The sequence below is a fragment of the Dipodomys spectabilis genome, unplaced genomic scaffold (assembly GCF_019054845.1).
Source record: "Dipodomys spectabilis isolate Male_0828 unplaced genomic scaffold, ASM1905484v1 ptg000085l, whole genome shotgun sequence".
In the NCBI taxonomy this organism is placed as follows: Eukaryota; Metazoa; Chordata; class Mammalia; order Rodentia; family Heteromyidae; genus Dipodomys; species Dipodomys spectabilis.
The window spans coordinates 7,942,513-7,964,731 of NW_024870762.1; the positions used below are offsets into that span (position 1 = coordinate 7,942,513).

The 22,219-nt window shown below is 39.2% G+C and overlaps 3 protein-coding genes and 2 non-coding genes across 6 annotated transcripts; 4 read left to right on the forward strand and 1 right to left on the reverse strand.

The window, feature by feature from the left end:
• Nucleotides 1-6,121: 6,121 nt before the first annotated feature.
• Nucleotides 6,122-14,585, forward strand: LOC122111394 (olfactory receptor 2B2). 2 transcript variants are annotated; one of them, XM_042684207.1, is made up of 2 exons: nt 6,122-7,036; nt 14,568-14,585. In XM_042684207.1, the coding sequence occupies exons 1-2, from the start codon at nt 6,122-6,124 to the stop codon at nt 14,583-14,585; spliced, it is 933 nt and encodes a 310-aa protein (XP_042540141.1). The 2 variants fall into 2 exon arrangements, with proteins under 2 accessions (XP_042540141.1, XP_042540140.1); XM_042684206.1 differs by lacking the exon at nt 14,568-14,585 and having other exon boundaries at nt 6,122-7,063.
• On the forward strand, nt 11,665-11,735 carry Trnag-gcc. The gene has a single exon. It is a non-coding gene; the product is annotated as a tRNA-Gly (tRNA).
• On the forward strand, nt 12,055-12,126 carry Trnam-cau. Its single transcript has one exon. It is a non-coding gene; the product is annotated as a tRNA-Met (tRNA).
• A 6,320-nt stretch (nt 14,586-20,905) lies between the features above and the next one.
• On the reverse strand, nt 20,906-21,339 carry LOC122111351 (histone H2B type 1-C/E/F/G/I). Its single transcript, XM_042684140.1, has one exon. It carries the CDS (start codon nt 21,330-21,332, stop codon nt 20,952-20,954), a length of 381 nt encoding a protein of 126 aa, XP_042540074.1. The 5' UTR covers nt 21,333-21,339; the 3' UTR covers nt 20,906-20,951.
• A 300-nt stretch (nt 21,340-21,639) lies between these two features.
• LOC122111070 (histone H2A type 1-D) lies at nt 21,640-22,036 on the forward strand. Its single transcript, XM_042683770.1, has one exon. It carries the CDS (start codon nt 21,644-21,646, stop codon nt 22,034-22,036), a length of 393 nt encoding a protein of 130 aa, XP_042539704.1. The 5' UTR covers nt 21,640-21,643.
• Nucleotides 22,037-22,219: the final 183 nt, after the last annotated feature.

The following is a 22,219-nucleotide window of genomic DNA, read 5'->3' on the forward strand; positions in this document are numbered from 1 at the left end:
TGAGCTACCTTCCCAGTCCTCAGTTTTACTTTTGAAACTGTTCAAGAATAGTGATCTTTATCTTCATTACTTCAATGCATCTTTATTTGATAAATTGATCATATTGTTTTGGAATTGCTGTTTTTTCACTTGTCTTCTATAAGTTGTCATTTTTGTATTTGGCTATTTGGGGGGCTTTTTTCAGATATATTCAGAACTCAGTCTTCCTTTTGGATGAATAGAAAGTTTTTTTTTTTCAGAATTATATGTATTCCAAATGCATACATCTAAAAAAAACGAACTTTACAACTTTGGTGGGGGGAGGAAGGGGAGGAGGTGGATTCGGTGGGGGAGGGGGAAGGATGGGAAGGGATGGTAAGGGGAAACAAAGGAGGAGGCTACAGTGCTTGAAAAGAAATGTACTCATTATCTTGTCCATGTAATTGTAACCCCTCTGTACAGTATTTTCACAATAAAAAAAGACAAATATGACCAAATTAAAAAAAAAAAAGAAAAGAAAACAAGGGGGGGGGGTAAACAATGCTTGACAAGAATTATACTCATTCCCTTACTTATGTAGCTGTAACCCTTCTGTACATCACCTTTACAATAAAAAAAATAATAAAAATATTCTATTTGCCTTAGTGAGAAATGAGTGGCAAAAATTACAGCTCTTTAAGTAACTTTATTTAACACTTTAATCATCTACATTGGGTCATTTGTGATAATACTGCATAAAACTTTGTAAACTGGACCCACTGAGAAAACATTTCTGTATGAAATAATAAACAATATCCTATGACTTTAAAAAATAATATAAAAAAGAAATCAAAACAACTTTGCACATTATGGAATGAAAAAACATGCTCTGTTTGACTAAATGCTGTGACTAAATTTAAACCAGCCAATTGAGGAGTCATATAAGATTTTGAACTAAAGATTTTAGTAACTAAACCTGGAAATTCAGTATCCATGAGAGAAAAAAGCTATATTGGGCATTTTAAGAACACTGTTAAATTTAAAAGAAAACTTTTATGTAAAATATATTGCAAAGCAAACCAGTAAGAATTCTGATGATACTGTAAATAACCTTTGCTCTATAGAAATCAAAGTTTTGAATGTATGTCAGGTCAGATGACATGTTGGGGAATCCACATATGAAATGAAGAACTCCTCTCTGATAGAAGTGATTGTAGAGAACTCACTTGTGTAAAAAGAAAATGAATTCCAATCCAATAACACACCAAGTTCAATTTTTATTTCATAAGATAGTTTAGTTCCTGTTGTTATTCTTTTTGTGTTAGAAAAATTTAAGAACTCAGTCTCTAGAGAAAGTTTTTTTTTCTTTCCTTTTCTGTGCAAATCAACGATGAAAGAGCAATATCAGTTCTTAGAGCTCTCCTCCCTTTTTCCCATCGGGCATGTGGTTAGCCAGTATAAACGGCAAGGGAAGAGTTTCCCAAGGCAGTGCTGAGGTCTCTGCTAGAGACCAAAGCAAGCACCAATACTGATAAAAAGTACTTTTACCCATTTGGCAAAACTGACTGGAAAAACGTCTGCATTAAAGAAAAACAGCCTCTGGTCCCGCAAACTTGAAGCTAAGTGATGCCAGTGCAACACAGTCTGATTGTCTGCAGTTTTTCACCCTCATTCTTCAGCTTACACTCAGTGGCAGTCTTATGTGCTGTTTCAAAATAAAACCAAATAAACTATGCAAGTAAATAATGTATGTGGAATTGCCATTGTATTTGTATGCTTTAAATTAGTCCTATTGGAATTCAACACTTCTCGGACATCAAAATGAACTGATTAATCTGTAATGCTTAAATTGGAGGTAAGTAGGATACATTTCTAGGATACTACTAATCAAACAAGTTGAGATTCAACTGCTTTTTGAATGTATTTATAATCTCTATAGGTTAAAAACAGTGGTTATCATTGGTTCTCATCTTTGGTTTGTTACTTAACTAGAATCTATGATTTAGGGGAAGCAATCTAACTTCTCAGAGTGTATAAATTTATATTTCTGTCCACAAAACTAATCTTTTGTAAAGTGGATTTTTTTGGCAAGTTTCCTTCTATTGTTAGCCAATCTGCAATCTATTAGTGGTGTGAAAGAAATAACTACTACAATGTATCTTCATATTTCAGCAAAAAAAGAGATGGTATCTGAGGGACTATCTTATAGGGATGTGAGATAATTTAAGAAAATGGAAATAGAAATAGTTTTTATGCTGAAAATATCAACCTCATCATATTACAGAAGATAACACTGATACCCACAGATCTTGCCCAAATATATAATGCCTTCTTGCCAGATTGGGAACTAAAATTCTTGTTATCCTTTTTTTTGGATCTTAAAAAGATGCTTGTAAGAATCTGTTGAGCCTCGTCTTTTTGAATGTATAAATTCACAGAATAAGAAAATTCAAGAGCATGATAACAGATATTTCACCCAACAGATGGGTAAAAGAAAGAAAGTAATGACATGTATTCAGTTAGGCAAGCATTCTAAACCACATAGGCTAAGGTACTGCAAGATGATCATAGATAAAAATTGTAAAAATCTCATCAGCAACTTTTTAAACTACTGTTTAAATCCAGTTACTATGATCTTTCTGATCTACTCAGTAGTTCATCATATTTTTGCTGGCTAATTGAGTGCTTGCTATTCAAAGGAACTATATATAATCTTGAGACAGTGGCAATGAAAGTGTTACTTGAAAGCAGAGAAATCTGCTTTATGGCCTTGAAGATATTAGCACCATTGGCAATCAAGAGGAGCAGGCAATAGAAGGTAAGTAATAAGTAGCCTATCTGATACAATTTTGGAGATGTGAATTAAGGACATCCTATTGTCTGTTTTGTTTTGCTTTATGAGTAAACCTTTTCACTAAAATTAGTGGTATGAGTCAGAATTCAAATTATTTAAAACTTCCCAAACACAAAATGAAACCAAACTTAGCTAAAGATATGCTTTTGTAATATTTTTAATTGTCCTTCTAAAGGTGATGTACAGAGGGTTTACAGTTACATAAGTCAGATAAAAAGTACATTTCTTTTTGGACAATGTCACTCCTTTCCTTGCTCTTAGTGTTAAGATCTGCTTTTAAGAGTAGATAAATGTTTGAGTTTTGTGTGTGTCCCGAAGATGGGCAAATATGAAAATGGTAAGTAAAGCAGAATTTGAAAATGTTGATGCTTGGAAATTTTTTTCTACCCTCGTTGCTTTCCAGGTTTATTGCCATTCCATTCTAATAATACTTCCTACTAGAGTTATAAATGTTTTCTCCTTTCCTACTGACTCAATCACAGAATATGAGAGAATATTATGTGTAACAGATACACAGATAGATTATATCAGTGGCAAAGAAGATTTTGATTTTTAAGTTCACAATTTCAGAGAGAAGGACCCAATTATTGAAAAGGAATTGTTTCTCCTTTTTCTTTAGCAGAGAAGGCTTCTTGGAATGACACTGTTTTCACTGAATTCTAGAGAAAAACAACGTCAAATCAATGGCACAATCAAGGAAGGCCATTGACTCATGTTAGAAGAGAAAACACTCACAGTGTCCTCAATGGTGAGAGACTTCCTGGGTAAGAATGTGAAGAATCATTTCACTCTTCAATATTATAGTTAGGGATACCTTTTTTTTTTTTTTTTGTAAAGATACTATACAGAGGGTTACAGTTACATGAGTGAGGTAATGAGTACACTTCCTCTTGAACCTTTTTACCCCCTCCATTGTTTTCCCCCTACCAAGGGATACCTTTTAAATTTCCTAAATAGGAGCATGTCTGACAATGGGGAGCAACTGCTATTAACTGTATCAGGACAGTGTCAACACCTAGTGGTTAACACCTAGTGGTTCTTGGTGAACTAAGCATATTTCTACCCTCATATGGATTTATGCTAAGTACAGTGCTTATTCTTGTTACCCTATTTGCATGGGAGGTGGAGATAGGAAGGTCACAATGGTTCAAGGCCAGGGAAAAAGTTAGTGAGACTTAATCTCAGAGAACAACAGGGCATGATGGATTCATGCCTGTAAGCCCAGCTACTCAGGAAAAAGCAAGAGACCCTAACTAAAAAATAGCTAGAACAAAAATAGGCTGAAGGTATAGCTTAAATGGTACAGTGTTTACATGCATGAGTTCAGTCCCTGATACAATTAATTTGTTCATTAATTATAGAAATAGGTTTGAGGGGAATCTACTCAACACTTGCACAACTTAAAGAAATTGTGAAGAATGTAAAATCTCTTCACTGATGCTGTTTATAGTGCTTTGCCTGGTTCCTACATCCTTTGGAATATAACATTCCTTGCCATATATTTTTTAGCCAAAAGGATACAAGATGATTCCGTAGCTCCATATAGATTCAGATTAACTTTTAGGAACTATTAAGAGTTAAGGGGCTGGGGGCTGGGAAGGTGGCTCAGTGGTAGAGCGCTTGCCTTGCATGCTTGAGGCCCTGGGTTCGATTCCCCAGCACCACATAAGCAAAAAGAAAAAAGCTGGAAGTGGCGCTGTGGCTCAGGTGGTAGAGCACTAGCCTTGAGCTGAAGAGCTGAGGGACAGCGCCCAGGCCCAGAGTTCAGGCCCACTACCGGACCCAAAAACAAAAAAAAAAAACAAAGAGTTAAGGGGCTGGGAAGGTAGCTCAGTGGTAGAGTGCTTGCCTTGCATGCATGAGGCCCTGGGTTCAATTCCTCAGCACCACATAAGCAAAAAGCAAAAAAAAAAGCTGGAAGTGGTGCTGTGGCTCAAGTGGTAGAGCACTAGCTTCGAGCTGACAGTGCTCAGGTCCAGAGTTTGGGCTCCACGACCGACCTTCCCCCCAAAAAAAGAGTTAGACATAAATGTCATATGAAGATTTGTATCCTTATGGGGATGTATTCATTAAAGCAAGGCTAGTTTGAGAATAGAATACAGCAATTTGCTGAGTAAGGCAGTTTTTCCAAAAGAATTATAAAACTCATTATCAGTCTGTTTAAGAGTAGCATATTAAAAGCTAGAATGAAAGAGAAGCAAATTTGTAGGTAAGGTTGTTTGCTCTCCCCCATGTACATTTCCCATGGATAAGACCTCTGTATTTTACAAAATAAAAATAAATTTTAATTTCTATTTGTAGAGATAACATTTCTAGTTTTAATTGATTAAATCGCATTCTAGGATTGTTCTGTAACTTCACTTAGATACATTGAGACATCATACCAATATTTATCACTGTTGCTCAGATTTCATAGCAGATGAGAGCAAGAGTACATTTCAGGAATTTCAACAGGGAAAGCCGTTCTCCATTGGTGACCACAGGAAATTTAAGTTTTAAAAAACCTAAGTAATTCCTTTGAACATCTCAGTCCTTGGATCAGATCATTGTAGTTCTTTTCATCTACACTTATCCATTTCTTAAGGCAGATCCCAGGTTAAGTAGTGTGTATTTACTCTTGATATCAGAAAAACTTAGAATATTGTTGTTTTATTTAATTTACAGATGAGGAGCCCAAAGATCAGAGAATACGGAACATTTCCTATGATAACTAATTAGGGAAGGTGGGTTTATGTACCCAAGGCTGTCAGCTTCCAATATGATGCTATTAAATAACCCTATACAAATTCTATTGATTTTTAAAAGTAAAAGGATGTGTCTCCTTAATTTGTGTCTTATACTTTACTAGACAGATACTACCATTACTTGTTTGAAGGAAAGGAAGGGATGATATTTTAATTAATTCTGACATTCAGGGTCTCCCATTGGTATTGGGGAGAAATTAGAACAAATCCAAATTCCAGGAACCTAATAATGAAGTACCCAGGTAGAAAAACAGGAAAATAATATATTTAGAAAACAATAAACTACTAAAGAAGAAAATTCTGTGAATATAGATATTGGTAAATTAAATTTTTGGAAGTCACTTTGTTAACAAATGGTTACAAACTTATATACTCTTGAGAAATATTGGATCAATGCTTACATTTTTATGAATGCATGTTTTCACATTAACAGGATCGATTTGTAATTTATGAAAGTCTTTGCCAAAATGGTTACAACTGATATGATTAATAAATCTGCATTTATCAACATTCAGGCTTTCTTTTTTTTTTTCATTTCAGGGAACCAAAAGCTGTACCATTTAACATGATTTGGGTAAATGAGAGCATCCCACAGGAATTTATTCTGCTAGGTTTTTCAGATCGACCATGGCTGGAACTCCCACTCTTTGTAGTGTTTCTGGTTTCCTATATCTTGACCATCTTTGGTAATATGGCAATAATTCTTGTGTCACGACTCGATTCCAAACTCCACACACCCATGTATTTTTTCCTTACCAATCTCTCCCTCCTGGACCTCTGCTATACTACCAGTACAGTCCCACAAATGCTGATAAACATATGCAGTACTAGGAAGGTAATTAGTTACAGTGGTTGTGTGGCCCAGCTTTTCATTTTCCTAGCCTTGGGTTCCACTGAATGTCTTCTCCTGGGTGTCATGTCCTTCGACAGGTTTATAGCTATTTGTCGGCCTCTTCATTACTCAGTTATTATGCACCAAAGGCTCTGCCTCCAGCTGGCAGCTGCATCTTGGATTAGTGGCTTCAGCAACTCAGTATTGCAGTCCACTTGGACCCTGCACATGCCACTGTGTGGCCACAGAAAAGTGGATCACTTCTTCTGTGAAGTCCCTGCTCTGCTCAAGTTGTCCTGTGTGGACACAACAGCAAATGAAGCAGAACTATTCTTCATCAGCGTGCTCTTTCTTTTAATCCCCGTGATCCTTATCCTTATATCCTATGCTTTCATTGTTCAAGCAGTGTTGAGAATACAGTCGGCAGAAGGGCGGCGGAAGGCATTCGGAACATGTGGCTCCCACCTCATTGTAGTGACACTTTTTTATGGCACTGCCATCTATATGTATCTGCAACCGCCCTCCCCCAACTCCAAGGACAGAGGAAAGATGGTGTCCCTCTTCTACGGAATCATCACACCCATGTTGAACCCCCTCATCTATACTCTCAGAAACAAAGAGGTGAAGGGAGCTTTTAAGAGGCTGATTGCAAGGGTCTTTTTAATTAAAAAATAAGAAATGCTCAGATGAGAAGCCTATTGAAGGCAAAGTCCACATAGCCCAATAATGTAAATTCTAAATTGATGTGTTCTTAGTGGATTTAGATCTATGATAATGAGTTTCAAATAAATATCACTGATAGAAAACTGGTAAATCTTTTCTATTTTTCAAATATATTTGCTTCACAAGCCCTGAGAATTGGTCTGTTATGATTTGTGGGAATTGTGCAACCTTAAAAGATTTAGTATCTTTACCTTAAATGCTGGTATGTTTGGCCATGATTAGAAAAAGAGTTTAGGGTACTTCCCCCCCCAAAATGCATATCTATATATGTATAATTTTATACATATAATTTTATATAGATGCATTCAAGTCCCCCTCTTCCCAGTTATAAATATAAGTCCTAGTTTGAATTTTTAACACTAGTCCTACATCACACAATAATAAAATCCACACTGATTTTTCTTCCATAGTTTTATTCAGCCCTTTTATTCTCTTGTTCCTGTAATTTTTACTTCTCTCTGATTCTATTTTATCTGCTAAATAAAAGTAATGCTTCATTTTAGACCGGAATCAAGGAACTGCTTTTTGGTTTTTTGAAAAATAATTTCCCCCTATTGTATATAATAACACTCTCCTTGTATATAATAACATTCTCCTTTTAACCCTTAAAGCATTTGTAGTTTAAAATCATTTTTTCAAAAGCATGTCACCTAATGCTGTTCATTGCTTGTTAATGTATTACCTGTACACAGCTTGTTGACTCTGTGTTAGCTTCCTAGAGGTGGCACAATTGTCATTTATGCCTCATCCATGTGGCTTTCCACAACTCAACAAAGTTCTCGAGAAATATTTATACACTAACTCATGTATAGGGATGATTTAGTCATGTATTGCACTGAAATTAATTGTTCCTTCTTTGTCTTCCTTTTTCTAGTCTTCCTTTGTCTTCCACTGTCTCTTTCTTCTAACGAATCTACCATAGAAACAGGAAATACAATAACTAAGAAATACAATTAACCTTTCTCTTTGAAACTTTTCAGCAACTACTTACATGTTACCCTCAATGGAATTGTAATACAACATGGGGAATCTTAACAACTTTAACATGTGTCAGAGGCACTTGGAGAGCTCTGAAAATGCAGATTATTAAGAATCACTGCACCATCGAAGTTTCTAATACAGCAGGTCTAAGATGAGCCTGAGAATTTGCAGTTCTACAAAATCCCAAGAAATGCTGATATTCCTCATCTGGGACCAGCTCATCTGAAAAAGATGTTCTGCTGAGTTCCTACACTTCTCTGTCAAGCAGAGATAATCCTCTAAGGAATTCTAACACTGGGAAAGCATGAAGTGAAAGCCATCCTTGAAGTCCAAATAAATAGCATGCCAGATTTCCTGAGGCAAACGTTAGTGTCATCTCCAAATCATTGGCATGCACCCTTTACAGAGTTATGAGAAGCTGGATGTGACAGTGCACTGGGTAATCCCAGAATTTACCCTCAGGCTGTTAAAGGCAGGATCCGGAGGAGAAGCCTATTAGGGCTCTCTGTACTTGCTAAAATATCAGCTGGGATTAGATCAATCGCAAAAAATATTTAAAATTATAGGGCTGTCTCTGCTACATTGCAAGACCCTGAGTCAGGAAAAAAAATTATGAGAAAATTAGCAGATAACTGAGAATGATAGATGTTGAGGCATTTTAAAAGATGAGCACTTAATTGATATTGCATACTGGTAAATTTAAAAATAATAACTAAATTCTATGCATATTTTGCTATGAGTTGTGTGCAAATATATAGCTGCATATGTGTTATATATAATCCTATAAATATTTCACTATGAGCTATGTGTAAACATATACATAAATATGCCATCACTTTATTTTTCATTAATTAAAACAAAAATACTAAATTATCTTTATGTTGTAGAATTCTAGATTAATATAGTGAGGGATTTATTTATGAACACTGTTCTTTAACTTCTGTGTAGAATTTGCAAATACTTGTCAGTATACTTTTGCATAATATGGAGTAATTACTAAGATGGTAAAAAGAATTCTACTGGTTTCTATCTGCTTATACTCACCCAAAAGACAACTAATAAAATGGCCCAGGTAGAAAAGTCTATGAGACTCTTACTCCAAAAAGCCTGAAGTGGATCTGTGGCTCAAGAGATTGAGGAGTAGCTTTGAGAAAAAAGCTCAGGGGCAGCCTCCAGGCCAAGACTTGAAGCCCCAGGACCAACACCAAAAAAAGAAAAGAAAAGAAAAAGAAAAAGGAAAAGAAGGAAGGAAGGAAGGAAGGAAGAGAGAGAAGACTCATTCCATGGAGAACATGGGCAGTAAATATCAAACATTTATACACATAATAGCAAAATTTCAAACACAAAATCTGATAGACAAAAAGAAAAGTAGAAGAGTGCATGATTGCATTAGATTTCAGACCTTTTATTCTAAACAATAGAAGTATAGAGCAAAAGTCAATAAGCATATAGAAAACCTGAACAATATTATCAACCAAAGTGATCTACTTGACATTTAGAAAGATTTCACTCAACATCAGCAGAATATCTATTTTTTCCAGGTGTGCACAGAACTTTAACCATGATAGACCATGTTTTAGGCTCTAAAATATTTCACAATACATTTAAAATAATTGAAGTACCATACATTGTGTTCTCTAACGACAGTAAAAATTAAACAAGATAGCAATAGGAGAAGGTATTTGAAAAATTTCCATATTCTCAAATGTTTAGAAATAATTATCTAAATAACACAAAGGACAAATACAAATTTGAAATAAACCTAGAAAGTGTTTAAATTGAGTAAAAAGGAAAACATATCATCAGTATTGCAACATGAGTTGATTATATTTTGAGACAGATAAAATAGGGCAGAATTTCTCATACTTGTATTGCTGAAAGGAATGCAAAGTGATTTGATCACTTTAGAACATAATTTGATAGAGACTTTTGTTGTGGTGGGGTTTTTTGTTTGTTTGTTTGCTTGCTTGTTTGTTCTGTGCTGGTCCTGAGGCTTGAAATCAGAACCTCCAGGTGCTGTCTCTGAGCTTTTGTGCTCAGGCTAGCGCTACCGCTTGAGCCACAGCTCTACTTCTGGGTTTTTGATGTTTAATTGGAGACAAGAGTCTGATGGACTTCCCTGTCTGGGGTGGCTTCGAACCGTATTAACAGACTTTTCCAAATAGATTCTCCAGCTGTTGCCGGGGGTGGCTTCACACTGCAATTCACTTACCTTGGATTCCTAAGTAGCTGCAATTATAGGCATGTACCTTGCACCTAGCACCCGTGTATCTCCCTCACTCCCCTACCTTTTAATGCTAGTACTGGGGCTTTAACTCAAGACGTTTCACTATCATTCATCGTGTTCATTCATTGCTGGCGCTCTACCACTTGGGCTCTGCCCCCAGTACTGGCTTTTTATTGGTTGGAGATAGTCTTTCAAATTCGTCTGCCTGATCTGGAACCTCGATCCTCAGCTCTCAACCTCCTGAATAGATAGGATTTGCAGGTATGAACTGAGCCCAGCTGCTTCTGTTGCTGCTGCTGCTGGTGATTTATATGCTAAAAGTTTTGGGGGAAATCTCCCTCCTTTTTTCTTTCCTTTCCTTTATTTTCTTTTTCATGAGAGTTTATTTAAGGCTGAAGTTCCACACTCTCCCGTGGGAGGTGACTGGAGGGAAAGCAGACCTTCTGGCCATGTAACCTGTGTAACCTGTGTAACCTGTGTAAAAGGCAAAAAGCTAGTCTGACCTCATATACATGTTTATCTTAAAATCTCTGATCCTCTGGCCGAATAACATCTCTTCTTTGGATTGAACGGGAAATAATGCCTTTACCAGTTACCTCTTGAATGTTAACACACGTTAGTTGACACACGCGTGTGGCTGTTATGGCTGTACCTTTATGGGGGGAGACATCCTTTAAGGAGATCTTTGTTCTGGAAGGAGAGCCTAGAGCTCTGACAAGGAAGACAGCAGGCAAAGCGACGATTCCGAAATCAACGCGCTCCCCCCCCCCCCGCCCCCCCCAGTTTCCTTCGGGGTCGGGTGGGTAGCCAGCAGCACCAGGTCGCTGTTTGCGCTGGTTTTCCGTCTCCCCCGCTTTTGCAGCCCGGTCCCTCTCGTTCTCTTCCTCTAGTAGCCTCTTCCCTCGTCGGTCTTGGTGCTCCACGCTCCGGACACCGCTCCTTCCCCCCTTTTTTTGGTTCCATTTCCGCCACAGCCCACCCCAAGGTTGAGTTTTTTCTCAAAGTGTTGCTGGTCGCCAAACTGAGACTTCCGAAAGCCGGTGGCTGAGGACGCCCCGGGGCAGATTCCCCGCAGGTCCCGCCGTCCCGGAACCCGGGCCGCGCGCGTCCGCCTCCGGTACGCTGGACTCGCGGTTACAACGATTGGGGTTGTTGTTCATTCCCAATGTACGGACTTGCCTGTATAAATACTGTAAAGGGAGACTTATGAGGTTTATTTAACGATGAAGAGATGGCTTTTTTTTTTTTTTTTTTAACAATTGAGGCAATAATGTTCATCGTCATAGGAATCGTAACAATAAGTAAAGTAAACCTTTATAAGGTTACTAAGGAACTGAGTACTCAGGCATTGGTGGTTCAGTGGTAGAATTCTCGCCTGCCACGCGGGAGGCCCGGGTTCGATTCCCGGCCAATGCACGTTGCCTTTTTTTCCTGGCTTAAAAAATAACTTTTAAATGTTTTTCCATTTCAGAAGATAAATATACGTGCTTTCAATATGATTTTTCTACTCTATGAATTTTTTCGGACTACAGACTGAGTAGCTTAAGTCACCTTTTTAGATGAATGTCTCGACGCAAGGTATTTTATAGGCATCGTCTCTGTTGTAGGATGTTTGGATTCAGCGCTTCCTGAACTTAATCTTTTAGCTGATGCAAAAAGAAAAAAGTACACTTCCAGATAGCTTTTAGAGAAAAACGTAATGAAAGGTTTACTTTTGAAGCGCCTAGCAGCTGTGAGCAGAGTGGCGCAGCGGAAGCGTGCTGGGCCCATAACCCAGAGGTCGATGGATCGAAACCATCCTCTGCTAAACACGAATTTTTCCTTTGAAAGGAAAAATAGTATTTTAACCACATCTCTTCAGTCTTTTAGACAACAGCAAAACAGCAGCAATATCTTCCAGTTAAGAAATGTGAGGCACTATGTATGCTCTAACTCAGAGAGCAGATAATTAATATTAACTTCGAATATTTCAGAGTTTGTTGCCAAATTGTAGGACAAGTAAATTTTTTGTTCAAAAGAGTTATTCAAGTAGCTAATACCGTTTTAGAGTTTCAGTTAGAAATAACTATTACTATGCAGTATGTGGCGTATTTTACCTATTTATATAATATTTTCTTTCTTATGGGAAGTAAATCCACAGGGAATGTGTTTGGGTGCTGTGTTTTACAATATGCCTAGAACACAGCCTGGGTCACATGGCATATTTTAGGCACTGGTGACTTCGTATTAGTGAAAAGCCACCATTTCTAATTCAATATTATTTTTCACTCTTTTACTTTTTAAAAACATTATAGTAAGAGAACAAAAATCAGGACACAGAATTGACCTATTATGTAACATTGTGACAGAATAGAATAGTCCAAGAATAGAATGCATGTTTTTAATATTATTTGTAAATTTTTTATTGTAAGCAACCCATACCCTATGTTTCCAGTCTTGAATAATATCAAAGGAAAATTGGGAATTTGCTAGTAACCATTTACCCAAGTGACCAGTTCTGAACTGGAAAATTCTAGCTGAGTTGGAGGACCAATAGAGCCTGCTATGAAGATGAATACACACCTCCTTCTCCCCCATTGAGCCCTCAGCTTCCACCTATTTACAACTTGTCAGGAGTTGTTGCTAGCCTATTTCACTCTTCTGCTTGAACCCTGCACACTCTTCTGCTTGAACCCTGCATTATCTTCCTACGTTAAGTAAATCCCTGCTGGCAGCTACTTAGTGTGTCTCCTATATGGAGTACTTCAAAACTTCTATTGAGGTTATTCCAAGTTTCTGGTTATTCCAAGTGTCACTCTTGCTTACACATAGGCCCTTGACAAAGAAATTTCCATATAAGATGGAATTTTAAACACTTTCCAGTAACCAGCCTTTTAATTTCATAGATCCCCAATGGCACATGCAATGTATCTAAAGTAATTTTCAAGGTAGATAGTTTCTATTTTCTCCTGGATCTTATTTAAGAACTTGATTTTCAGTCTGTTCTTGGAGAGTAAGACCATCTTCAAGACAGCTTTTTACTTTGTCTTTATATTTGTTTTTTGGCCTGCCAAATAGTATTTATTTTAGAAATGTGAGAGACTTATCTCTGTTTTACTTGAAGATCACATTCTTTTTTTTTTCTTTTTTCTTTATTTTTTAATTTTATTGTCAAGGTGAGGTACAGAAGACTTACAGTTACATAAGTAAGGTAGTGAGAACATTTCTTGTTGAACTTGTTACCTCCTCTCTCATTTTTCTCCCTCTTTCCCTCTCCCTGCCCCCCAGTTATACAGATCATTTCCACCATAGTGTCTTGTGAATATCGCTGTTGCATTGGTTCACTCTTTGTCCTTTGTCTCACCATTTTGTCATTCCCCTTCCCCTCCCTATTTCAGATAAATGCATATATAATACCCAGGGGTGCCAAAATCAAATACAGTGCCAACAGAAGAAGAACCATGGGGGTGGGGGTGGGGTGGGGAGGGAATACAAAAGAAACAAGAAATCACATAATACATTAAAAACAACAAAAACAAAGGAAAAACTCTGGTGTCCTTGTCTCAAGACAGCATTTTAAAGTAGTGAATCAAACTTACTGCCTAATCTTATATAGGGGCACTTATTCTCTCTCTAAATTTTCCTATTAACCAACATAAAAATGAAAAGGGAAGAGCAATACAAAGATAATCATTTGGAAAAGTAACAACCTATAGGGATTCAAAGTCCATCCTGTATAAGGTTGCTTTTCATAGGTTAAAACAAATATCTTACATTTGTCAGTAATTGCTTCCTGTGGACCATATATGCAGACATATTTTTAGAAACAGGCAGTTTCTGCTGAGAATACGGCGATCATTTTTAAGTGTGGAAAGGGGGAACAGGGAGAACCGTGTGTGTAGCATGTTACACAGAAAATGGCTCTGGCAGCCACAAGGATGGATGGCAGATGGAACTCAAGCCCTCTGATTCCTCAGAAGTCTTTAATAGCTTTGGATGCCAGCTATGGACATTTCCAAATTTCAGAATTTCCTGGGGAAGCTCAGAAACTTGTGTGCCAGAGAGCTGTGAGTCTACTTGAGTTGAAGATGGAAAAAGGTCTTTCCTTCCTTCCCCTTTATCATTGGAGTAGTTTGGCATTTTATCAGCTTTTTTTTTTTTTTAACAACTTAAATTCAATCTCTATTGAGTTTTAAGATAACCTAATAAAACAAAGGCAACAAGACACACACCTGTACTTCAGATCATCCTTGTGGCTCTACCATCCAGGTCTCAGTGTACCACTGAAAAGCCATCACAAGATACTTCCCCTTGCAATCTTTGGTCATTTCTTCTTGGCAATTCATACTTCCTCTGCTAATCATGTTGTTGTTCACTTGCTTTTCCAGTCTCAAGCCTACTTTCCTCTCTGGAATTAGAATTTTCAGCATCTTAAATTAAAAACGTAGGCCCTTACCTGCTGGGAGAGAAATTCCCATCATTGTTACTGGCCATGATAAAAAAAAAAAAAAAAAGCCCTGGCAATGGATAATTTCAGATGGAGGATTTCTAACAGCAGACTTCAGATTATTAGAATCATCCATGAGAATAATATTTACATTCTAAAAGTTTGGTTCTGATATCCCAGGAACTCCAAAAGTAGAAGTCAGAGGGTTGCCTAGGAGTTTGAGAACAAGCAGGCCAGGTCAGAGCTGGTGGCTCACAACTGTCATCCTGAGATCTGAGGATTCATCCTGAGATCTGAGGATTGTGATTGGAAACCAGCACCAGGAGGAAAGTCTGTGAAACTCTTATCTCTAATTAACCACTAACACTAACTAAGAGGCCAGGAATGGAGCCGTGGCATAAATCGTAGAGCACTAACCTCGAGCAATAAAGCTCGGGAACAGTGCCCAAGCTCTGAGATCCAGTCCCAGTTTGTGTGTGCACATATGCACACGCATGTGCACACACACACACATACATCTGAAACTCTTTATTTTGAATATGTGTTGCCCTATAAGAATCAGTGATATTTTCCCCTCAGAACCTTAACCTTTGTGTATCAAAGTTAAAGAGAATTGTATTTTCCTACTTCTCAAAAAGAAAAAAAAATTGAAATCAGTAATTTATTAGACAACTATACATTTAAAATTATCTAGTAAATAAAAAGGAAAGGTTCAGAAAATAGGAGAGGGCCCAGTACTGAATGACAAGTGAGACTTCAGCCTAAGATCCTATCATTTATCTTCCTTTCTTTTAATCATTGTAAGATAGAAGGAAAAGAAACAACCATAAAAGAAAGAGGAGAGGGAATTAAGGAAGGGGTGACATTGACCAAGAAGCAGTGTACTTTTAAACTGACTTAAGGAATTGTAACCCCTTTGTAAATAATAGTAATAATAATAATAATTTAAAGAGGTACAAAAAAAAGAAAGGAAGAAAGAAAAATGAGGATCTAAGAGAAACAGGTAGAGGAGAATGTGTCACAAGACAAAGGTAGATGGGGTAACGGATCTGCTAATTGCCTTCATTGAACCATTCAACTTTGTACACATATATCAAAACATGGCCTTCTGCTCCCATGAATGCATGTAACTGATTTTGTCTATTTAAAATAATATTAATTAAAAATACAGCAATAATACAAATGTAACATCAGAAGAATAGGTTTTATTTATCCAAATAATTATTCAACCCACAAGAAACAATTTCACATACTTTTTGCTGTTTTTATTTTGTTACTGTGGGAGGGGATGATAAGGAATTTAAATTTTCCTCTTGGTTTACTAGGGTTTTTTTCTTGTGGTACTTGTGGGGGATTAAACACACAGAGTCTCAGGCTTGCTGGGTGCTCTACCACTTGAGCCATGCTTCCAATCTGACCTTACTTTGCTGCTCGATGAGCAGGAGAGACCAGAAGTTTCTCTCAGGATCCCAGTTTCCATGACAAATTACACAAATTCAAGAACTGCAATGTATAGCCTTTTAACAGATCTTCATAAGAAATCTTGCAAAGTACAAGTTTTAGCAAGGATTCTTTTTTAATATAATAGGATCAACTAAGCAAAATAGAAAAATGGGAAAAAATGTCCTGTTTCCCACAAAAGAAATACTGGTGGTCCTTGCCTGGGGTCTTTATGCTTTCTGAGTTAGGGGAATACACTTGGTCTAGCAACCCCTAGTCATTTTAGAAACAATGGTTTCTGGTGGGATTACCCAAAATACGGCCAAGAGTGTTGGTGTTCCTTGTTCTAAAACCTGGAGATGTGATCTAGGCCAACCTAGAGCATGGGTACAGCAGGTTAACTTTCAGGACTTCTTCCACTTGACAAACAGGCCCTCTAATTTTCTGTCTTTGTCCATTTAAAGATTTGGCAGAGCTGGTGGCATCAGTCAGGTAGTAAAGCCCCTGCCTAGCAAGAGTAAATGGTTGAGCTCAAACCCTAGTATCAACACTAAATATATAAGTAACAAAAGTGAAAGCGTTTTTAGCTTCTTAATATCTCCAAGAAGAGAAGACAGGCAGCTGTTTTGTGTTTCCTTATCCTTGTAGGTTTACATTTAAAAAGAGGTGATCAGAAGGGAGCTTGCTACATTGTTTTTCGATTTTTACTGAATCTGAATTCTGAGCCAGCCTTCTTTCCTTCCTTCCTTCCTTCCTTCCTTCCTTCCTTCCTTCCTTCCTTCCTTCCTTCCTTCCTTCCTTCCTTCCTTCCTTCCTTCCTTCCTTCCTTCCTTTCCTTCCTTCCTTTCACTAGTACTGGGGCTTGAATTCAGGGCCTGGACACTGTCCCTTAGTTTTGTCACTCAAGGGTGGTGCTCTACCACTTGAACCACACCTCCATATCCAGCTTTTTGGTGGCTAATTGGAGATAACTGTGATCCTCAAATCTCAGCCTCCTGAGTAGCTAGGATTACAGGCATGAGCCACCAGCTCCAGGCCAAGTCTGACCCTTTTAATACTTATGATTCCTAGTAACCCTATCATCTATGTAGCCCACATCATATGCATTTACCTGATAGCTCTTGAATGCCTGTTAGGTAAAGACTCTGTGATCTGTCCAGAGTGGCCTACTGAAGAAGGAATTCTTTCACTTGAGGGTTGAAACACCCAGGAAGATTTGAGAATGTTATCTAGGCTTTGGTGGCACAGACAGAAGACTGAACAGCTTGCCACAGGCAGAAGTGTTTGTTTGAGTTTTGGCAGTTAAGGGGCTTGAACTCAGGGCCTAGGTGCTATCCTTGAGCCATTTTGTTCAAGGTTAGTGCTCCATCACTTTGAGCCATGTCTCCACTTTCAGGTTTTGAGTGGTTAATTGGAGATAAGAGTCTCATGGAGTCTTTTCTGCCCAGGCTGGCTTCAAACTGTGATCCTCAGATCTCAGGTTCCAGAGTAGCTAGGATTACAGGCCTGAGTCACCAGTATCCTGCTATGTTTGTTCATGTGAAGCAATCCTCAACTTCCAGATGAAGAGTTTGGTGAAGGTAGCTAGTGGACATTTTGTTTTTTTATTCTATGATATATATATAATGTTTTATTACCTGCCAATACATTTCATTTTGAAATATAGACTTTTCTGAGAACTTGGGAGATTCACTGCCTCCATACCCTCACAGCTACAAAAGAGCAATCAGGTAAACTGTCTTTTAACAGGTTTTGTGTTCTGAATTTCTTCTAAATTCCTACAGGCCCTGTCAGTTTCCACATATTAGGTGGCACTTACCAATGTGCTTGTGGTTACTCTTAAAGGCTGAAGAAAGGGAACAGTGAAATGTTTTTTGGTTCTTAGGTTTACCAAGTGACTATGGGCTTTGTAGAAAAGGGGCCTATGTTCTAGAAACTGGTCACCTGTGTTCCTATCAGCTCTTAAACACTGGTTTAAAGGAACCTCACAAGTGTTGCTTTAGCTACAGTTTTAACTAAAGGGGTAAAAAAAAAAAAAGATTTGAGATCAAAGCATGAAAACTGGCCTTAAGTTCGATTCTATATCATCTATGGCATTGTATTCAGAGAGAGGGTCCCCCCATCTTCTCCTTTCCTCCTTTCCCTTCCCCTCTAACTCTCCTCTCACTCTCTTTCTGCTCTTCTCCCTCTCTCTATTCCTCCCTTCCCTCCTCTCATCCTCTCTCATTTCTCTTGTCCTCCCCAGGCTGGCCTCAAACTTTCAATCCTGTTCTCACTTTCCCAGTTCTGGGATCCTAAGGATCTGTAAAGAGTGAATTAAAGGGCCTGAATTGTAGCTCAGTGAGAGAGGGTTTAACTACATGGGGGAGGCCTTGACTTCCTTTCTAGAGTTTAACCACACCTGCAGCACATAAAACAAAACAAAGTAATTAGATTAAATGAGGCCAGAAGGTTGGGACTCTAAGTGTAGTTGGACTGATGAACTCGTAAGAAGACACAGGGATAACTATGCACACACACAACAAGGCAGCTGGAAAGATCCAAGAAGGCAGCTGTCAGGCAAGGAGCAAGGCCTCAGGAGAAACCAAATCTGTCCACAGCTCCATCCATCATGAATGTCAAGCCTCCAGAACTGTGGGGAAATATCTATTGTTGATATGATGTTTTATGTCAGCCTTGAAAGTCTAACCTAGGTATTTTAATAATGTGTTGGACATTGTTAGGCTGTAGAAACTGTCATAAGAGGAATAAGAAACTTTCTGCAAAGAAAAACTCCACCTGCAAAACAAGATGAAAGTGAAACTTCACAAGAGGAAGGAAAACAAAAAACAACCAAGTACTTAAAGAAAAACAAAAGAAAATCTGCAAAATGACTGATGTTGGCAATTACACATTAGTCTGTTCATGCCAGAAAAACTGCAATTTAGCCATACTGCCATCCTATCTCTAAGTCACAACAAATCTTCAAGTAGCAGCATAAAAAAATCAGTGATATCTTTGGTTTTGTGGTTGTTGTTTTTTTTTGGTCAGGCATTCAGGTTTACCAGAAATGTTGGCTATTATTTTGAGAACTAAATGTAATCTCCTTGTTGTTTCTTTTAGGCTACAGCTTTTAATTTTTTTATATTTGTTTTTGGTTGAAATACCTCTGAGTAGACTTTGAAAAAAAAAATACTATCCACTTCTACCCAGTTTCTCTCTTATCCTTTTGCCTTGCCCACTCACTAATGACCATTAGAAAACTAATTTATTTAAATTCTGGGTTACAAGGAAATAATTGGTAACCCTAATCGACCCAGTTAAGGAAGCCTTTCAGGTTTGAAAACATCTTGGATTTGTGCTTCTGCTTGTTCACCACAAGATGGCAGAAAAGGGTAACAGTTTTTATCTGACCCATCAGGATGACCATCAGCTGATACCTTCTGGGGAGGTCGGAAAAATGAAAGACAGAGAGTGAAACCAAATTCAGGAATACAATGTCAGATTTCTTTAACTGACCTCGCGCCAATCCCAGTGCACTAAGCCTTAACGACAGGCAAAGAAGTTGGGAAGGAAAACTCATTTTTTGTGTGAAGTAAACGATCACTCTGTATATTTTGCACAACCCACCGAACTGTTAGGATGATTTAGATGCTGATGGCTGACTGATTGGCAGAAAACGTCCTTAGAGATGTGGGATCCTCCCACTCCGCACGGAAGTTACGGCCGAGACAGAAACCGAACCATTACGGGGTGATTCTAAAAGAAGCCCTTTGTTCATGCAGAAATAGATTTACTGGAGAGAGGGAACAACCCTATGACAGAGCGTGTTAATGCTGATTACTCCAGAAAGGCGTTAAGATAGGGGGACGGAGGACGCGAAAGCCTTGCATCCAAAGTCTTCCGAATGTCCCTAGGTTGCCAACACTTTTGGTTCACAACGGTGGTTGGTCTTTGCTGGCGTCCTATTTTCTCAAAACTCGGGGCTCTCTGATTTGGGCTGCAGGATTCTTCATTGCAAAGTCTCAAATCCCGGCCCGAATGTTAATCCTCCTCACCTCACCTCCCAACCCTGCCCCTGGTCAGTTTATCTGGACTACTTTATCCTGTTTATAAAAAAAAGGCGGGAGGGAGTTTCCTTTGTTATTTGCTCAGCATTTTACTAAAGACCTTCCCTCACCTTTATTTCTACACACTTTAATTCGCCCTGCTATCTCCTCAGGGTTGCTGGGTTGAAACTATTGGCTGTCCTCCCGCCAGGATTTAAATTACAAAATTAAAAAAAAATAAAATTACAACATGGGTGGGCTCTTGGCGCCAAAGCCCAGGGTACTACTTAGCCAGAATATCGGAAAATTCGTGGTTCTACTTTAAAAAAAAAAAAACAAAACAACAACAAAAAAAAAAAACACCTCAAATCCGAAGGAGCGATTATCTGGCAAACTGGGAGCTCTTGGTGGGCTTTTCAAATTCTGATGCCTAATTAGAATCGGAGGAGAGGGGAGGTGGCATTTCCTGTATCCGATTCATTTACTCTATAACCCAAACCGAGTTCTGGCCACGATACCAAAGCGAAAGAGAAAGCTTTTACCAGGTGTAAAAGGATCCACCCTAAACTCACTTGAAATTTTCTGGATGTACCCAACTGTCCCTTTGGAACTTTTACTCATTCAGTTTCTACCTCCCTAACCAGCGTAAAACTAGACCACAAGTAAATTACAAGTCTTTCAGAAGGAGGTGGGTGGCTCTGAAAAGAGCCGTTTGGTTCTGCGCAACTTGTGGAGAGCTCACTTGGAGCTGGTGTACTTGGTGACGGCCTTGGTGCCCTCGGACACGGCGTGCTTGGCCAGCTCCCCGGGCAGCAGCAGGCGCACGGCCGTCTGGATCTCCCGAGACGTGATGGTCGAGCGCTTGTTGTAGTGCGCCAGGCGCGACGCCTCGCCCGCGATGCGCTCGAAGATGTCGTTCACGAACGAGTTCATGATGCCCATGGCCTTGGACGAGATGCCGGTGTCCGGGTGCACCTGCTTCAGCACCTTGTACACGTACACCGAGTAGCTCTCCTTGCGGCTGCGCTTGCGCTTCTTGCCGTCCTTCTTCTGCGCCTTGGTCACCGCCTTCTTCGACCCCTTCTTGGGCGCGGGAGCGGACTTCGCTGGCTCAGGCATGTCGAAGAGGAACTACCAGAGTAGGAAAAATGACTGGCCTGCCGTCGGTCCACACTATTTAGAGCTCCATATGCAAATGATATGGAGTAATGTCTAATTTCTATTGGAGAATATTAGATGGCATCATTGTTACTTTTGTCCAATTAGAGCACGTGTACCAAGGAACTTCATTTGCATTGAGTAAAAGCTGCAATACAATTTCCTAGCCAATGGTTCAGCTTCTTTTTCGCGCCTAAATTCGGCTATAAAATGTACACTTCGCTCAGACTATCTTAGTCATTTAGTGTTCACTGACTAAATAGCAAGTTATCATGTCTGGACGCGGCAAGCAGGGTGGCAAGGCTCGCGCCAAGGCCAAGACCCGCTCTTCCCGAGCTGGTCTCCAGTTCCCCGTCGGACGTGTCCACCGGCTGCTCCGCAAAGGCAACTACTCGGAGCGCGTCGGCGCCGGAGCCCCGGTGTACCTGGCGGCCGTGCTGGAGTACCTGACGGCCGAGATCCTCGAGCTGGCTGGCAACGCGGCCCGCGACAACAAGAAGACCCGCATCATCCCGCGCCACCTGCAGCTGGCCATCCGCAACGACGAGGAGCTCAACAAGCTGCTGGGCAAAGTCACCATTGCCCAGGGCGGCGTCCTGCCCAACATCCAGGCCGTGCTGCTGCCCAAGAAGACCGAGAGCCACCACAAGGCTAAGGGCAAGTGAGCTTTGATCGCTTTAAGCTTCAAGACGAAAACCAAAGGCTCTTTTCAGAGCCACTCACTTCTTCTGTAAAAGAACTGAACCGCACTATAGACCTCAAGCACATCTCTTAGTCCAGATTGTGAAGACCGCTTGAATTAAGTGGTTTAGCTTTAGGCCCTCAGCATCATCTCACTACTAAGCATT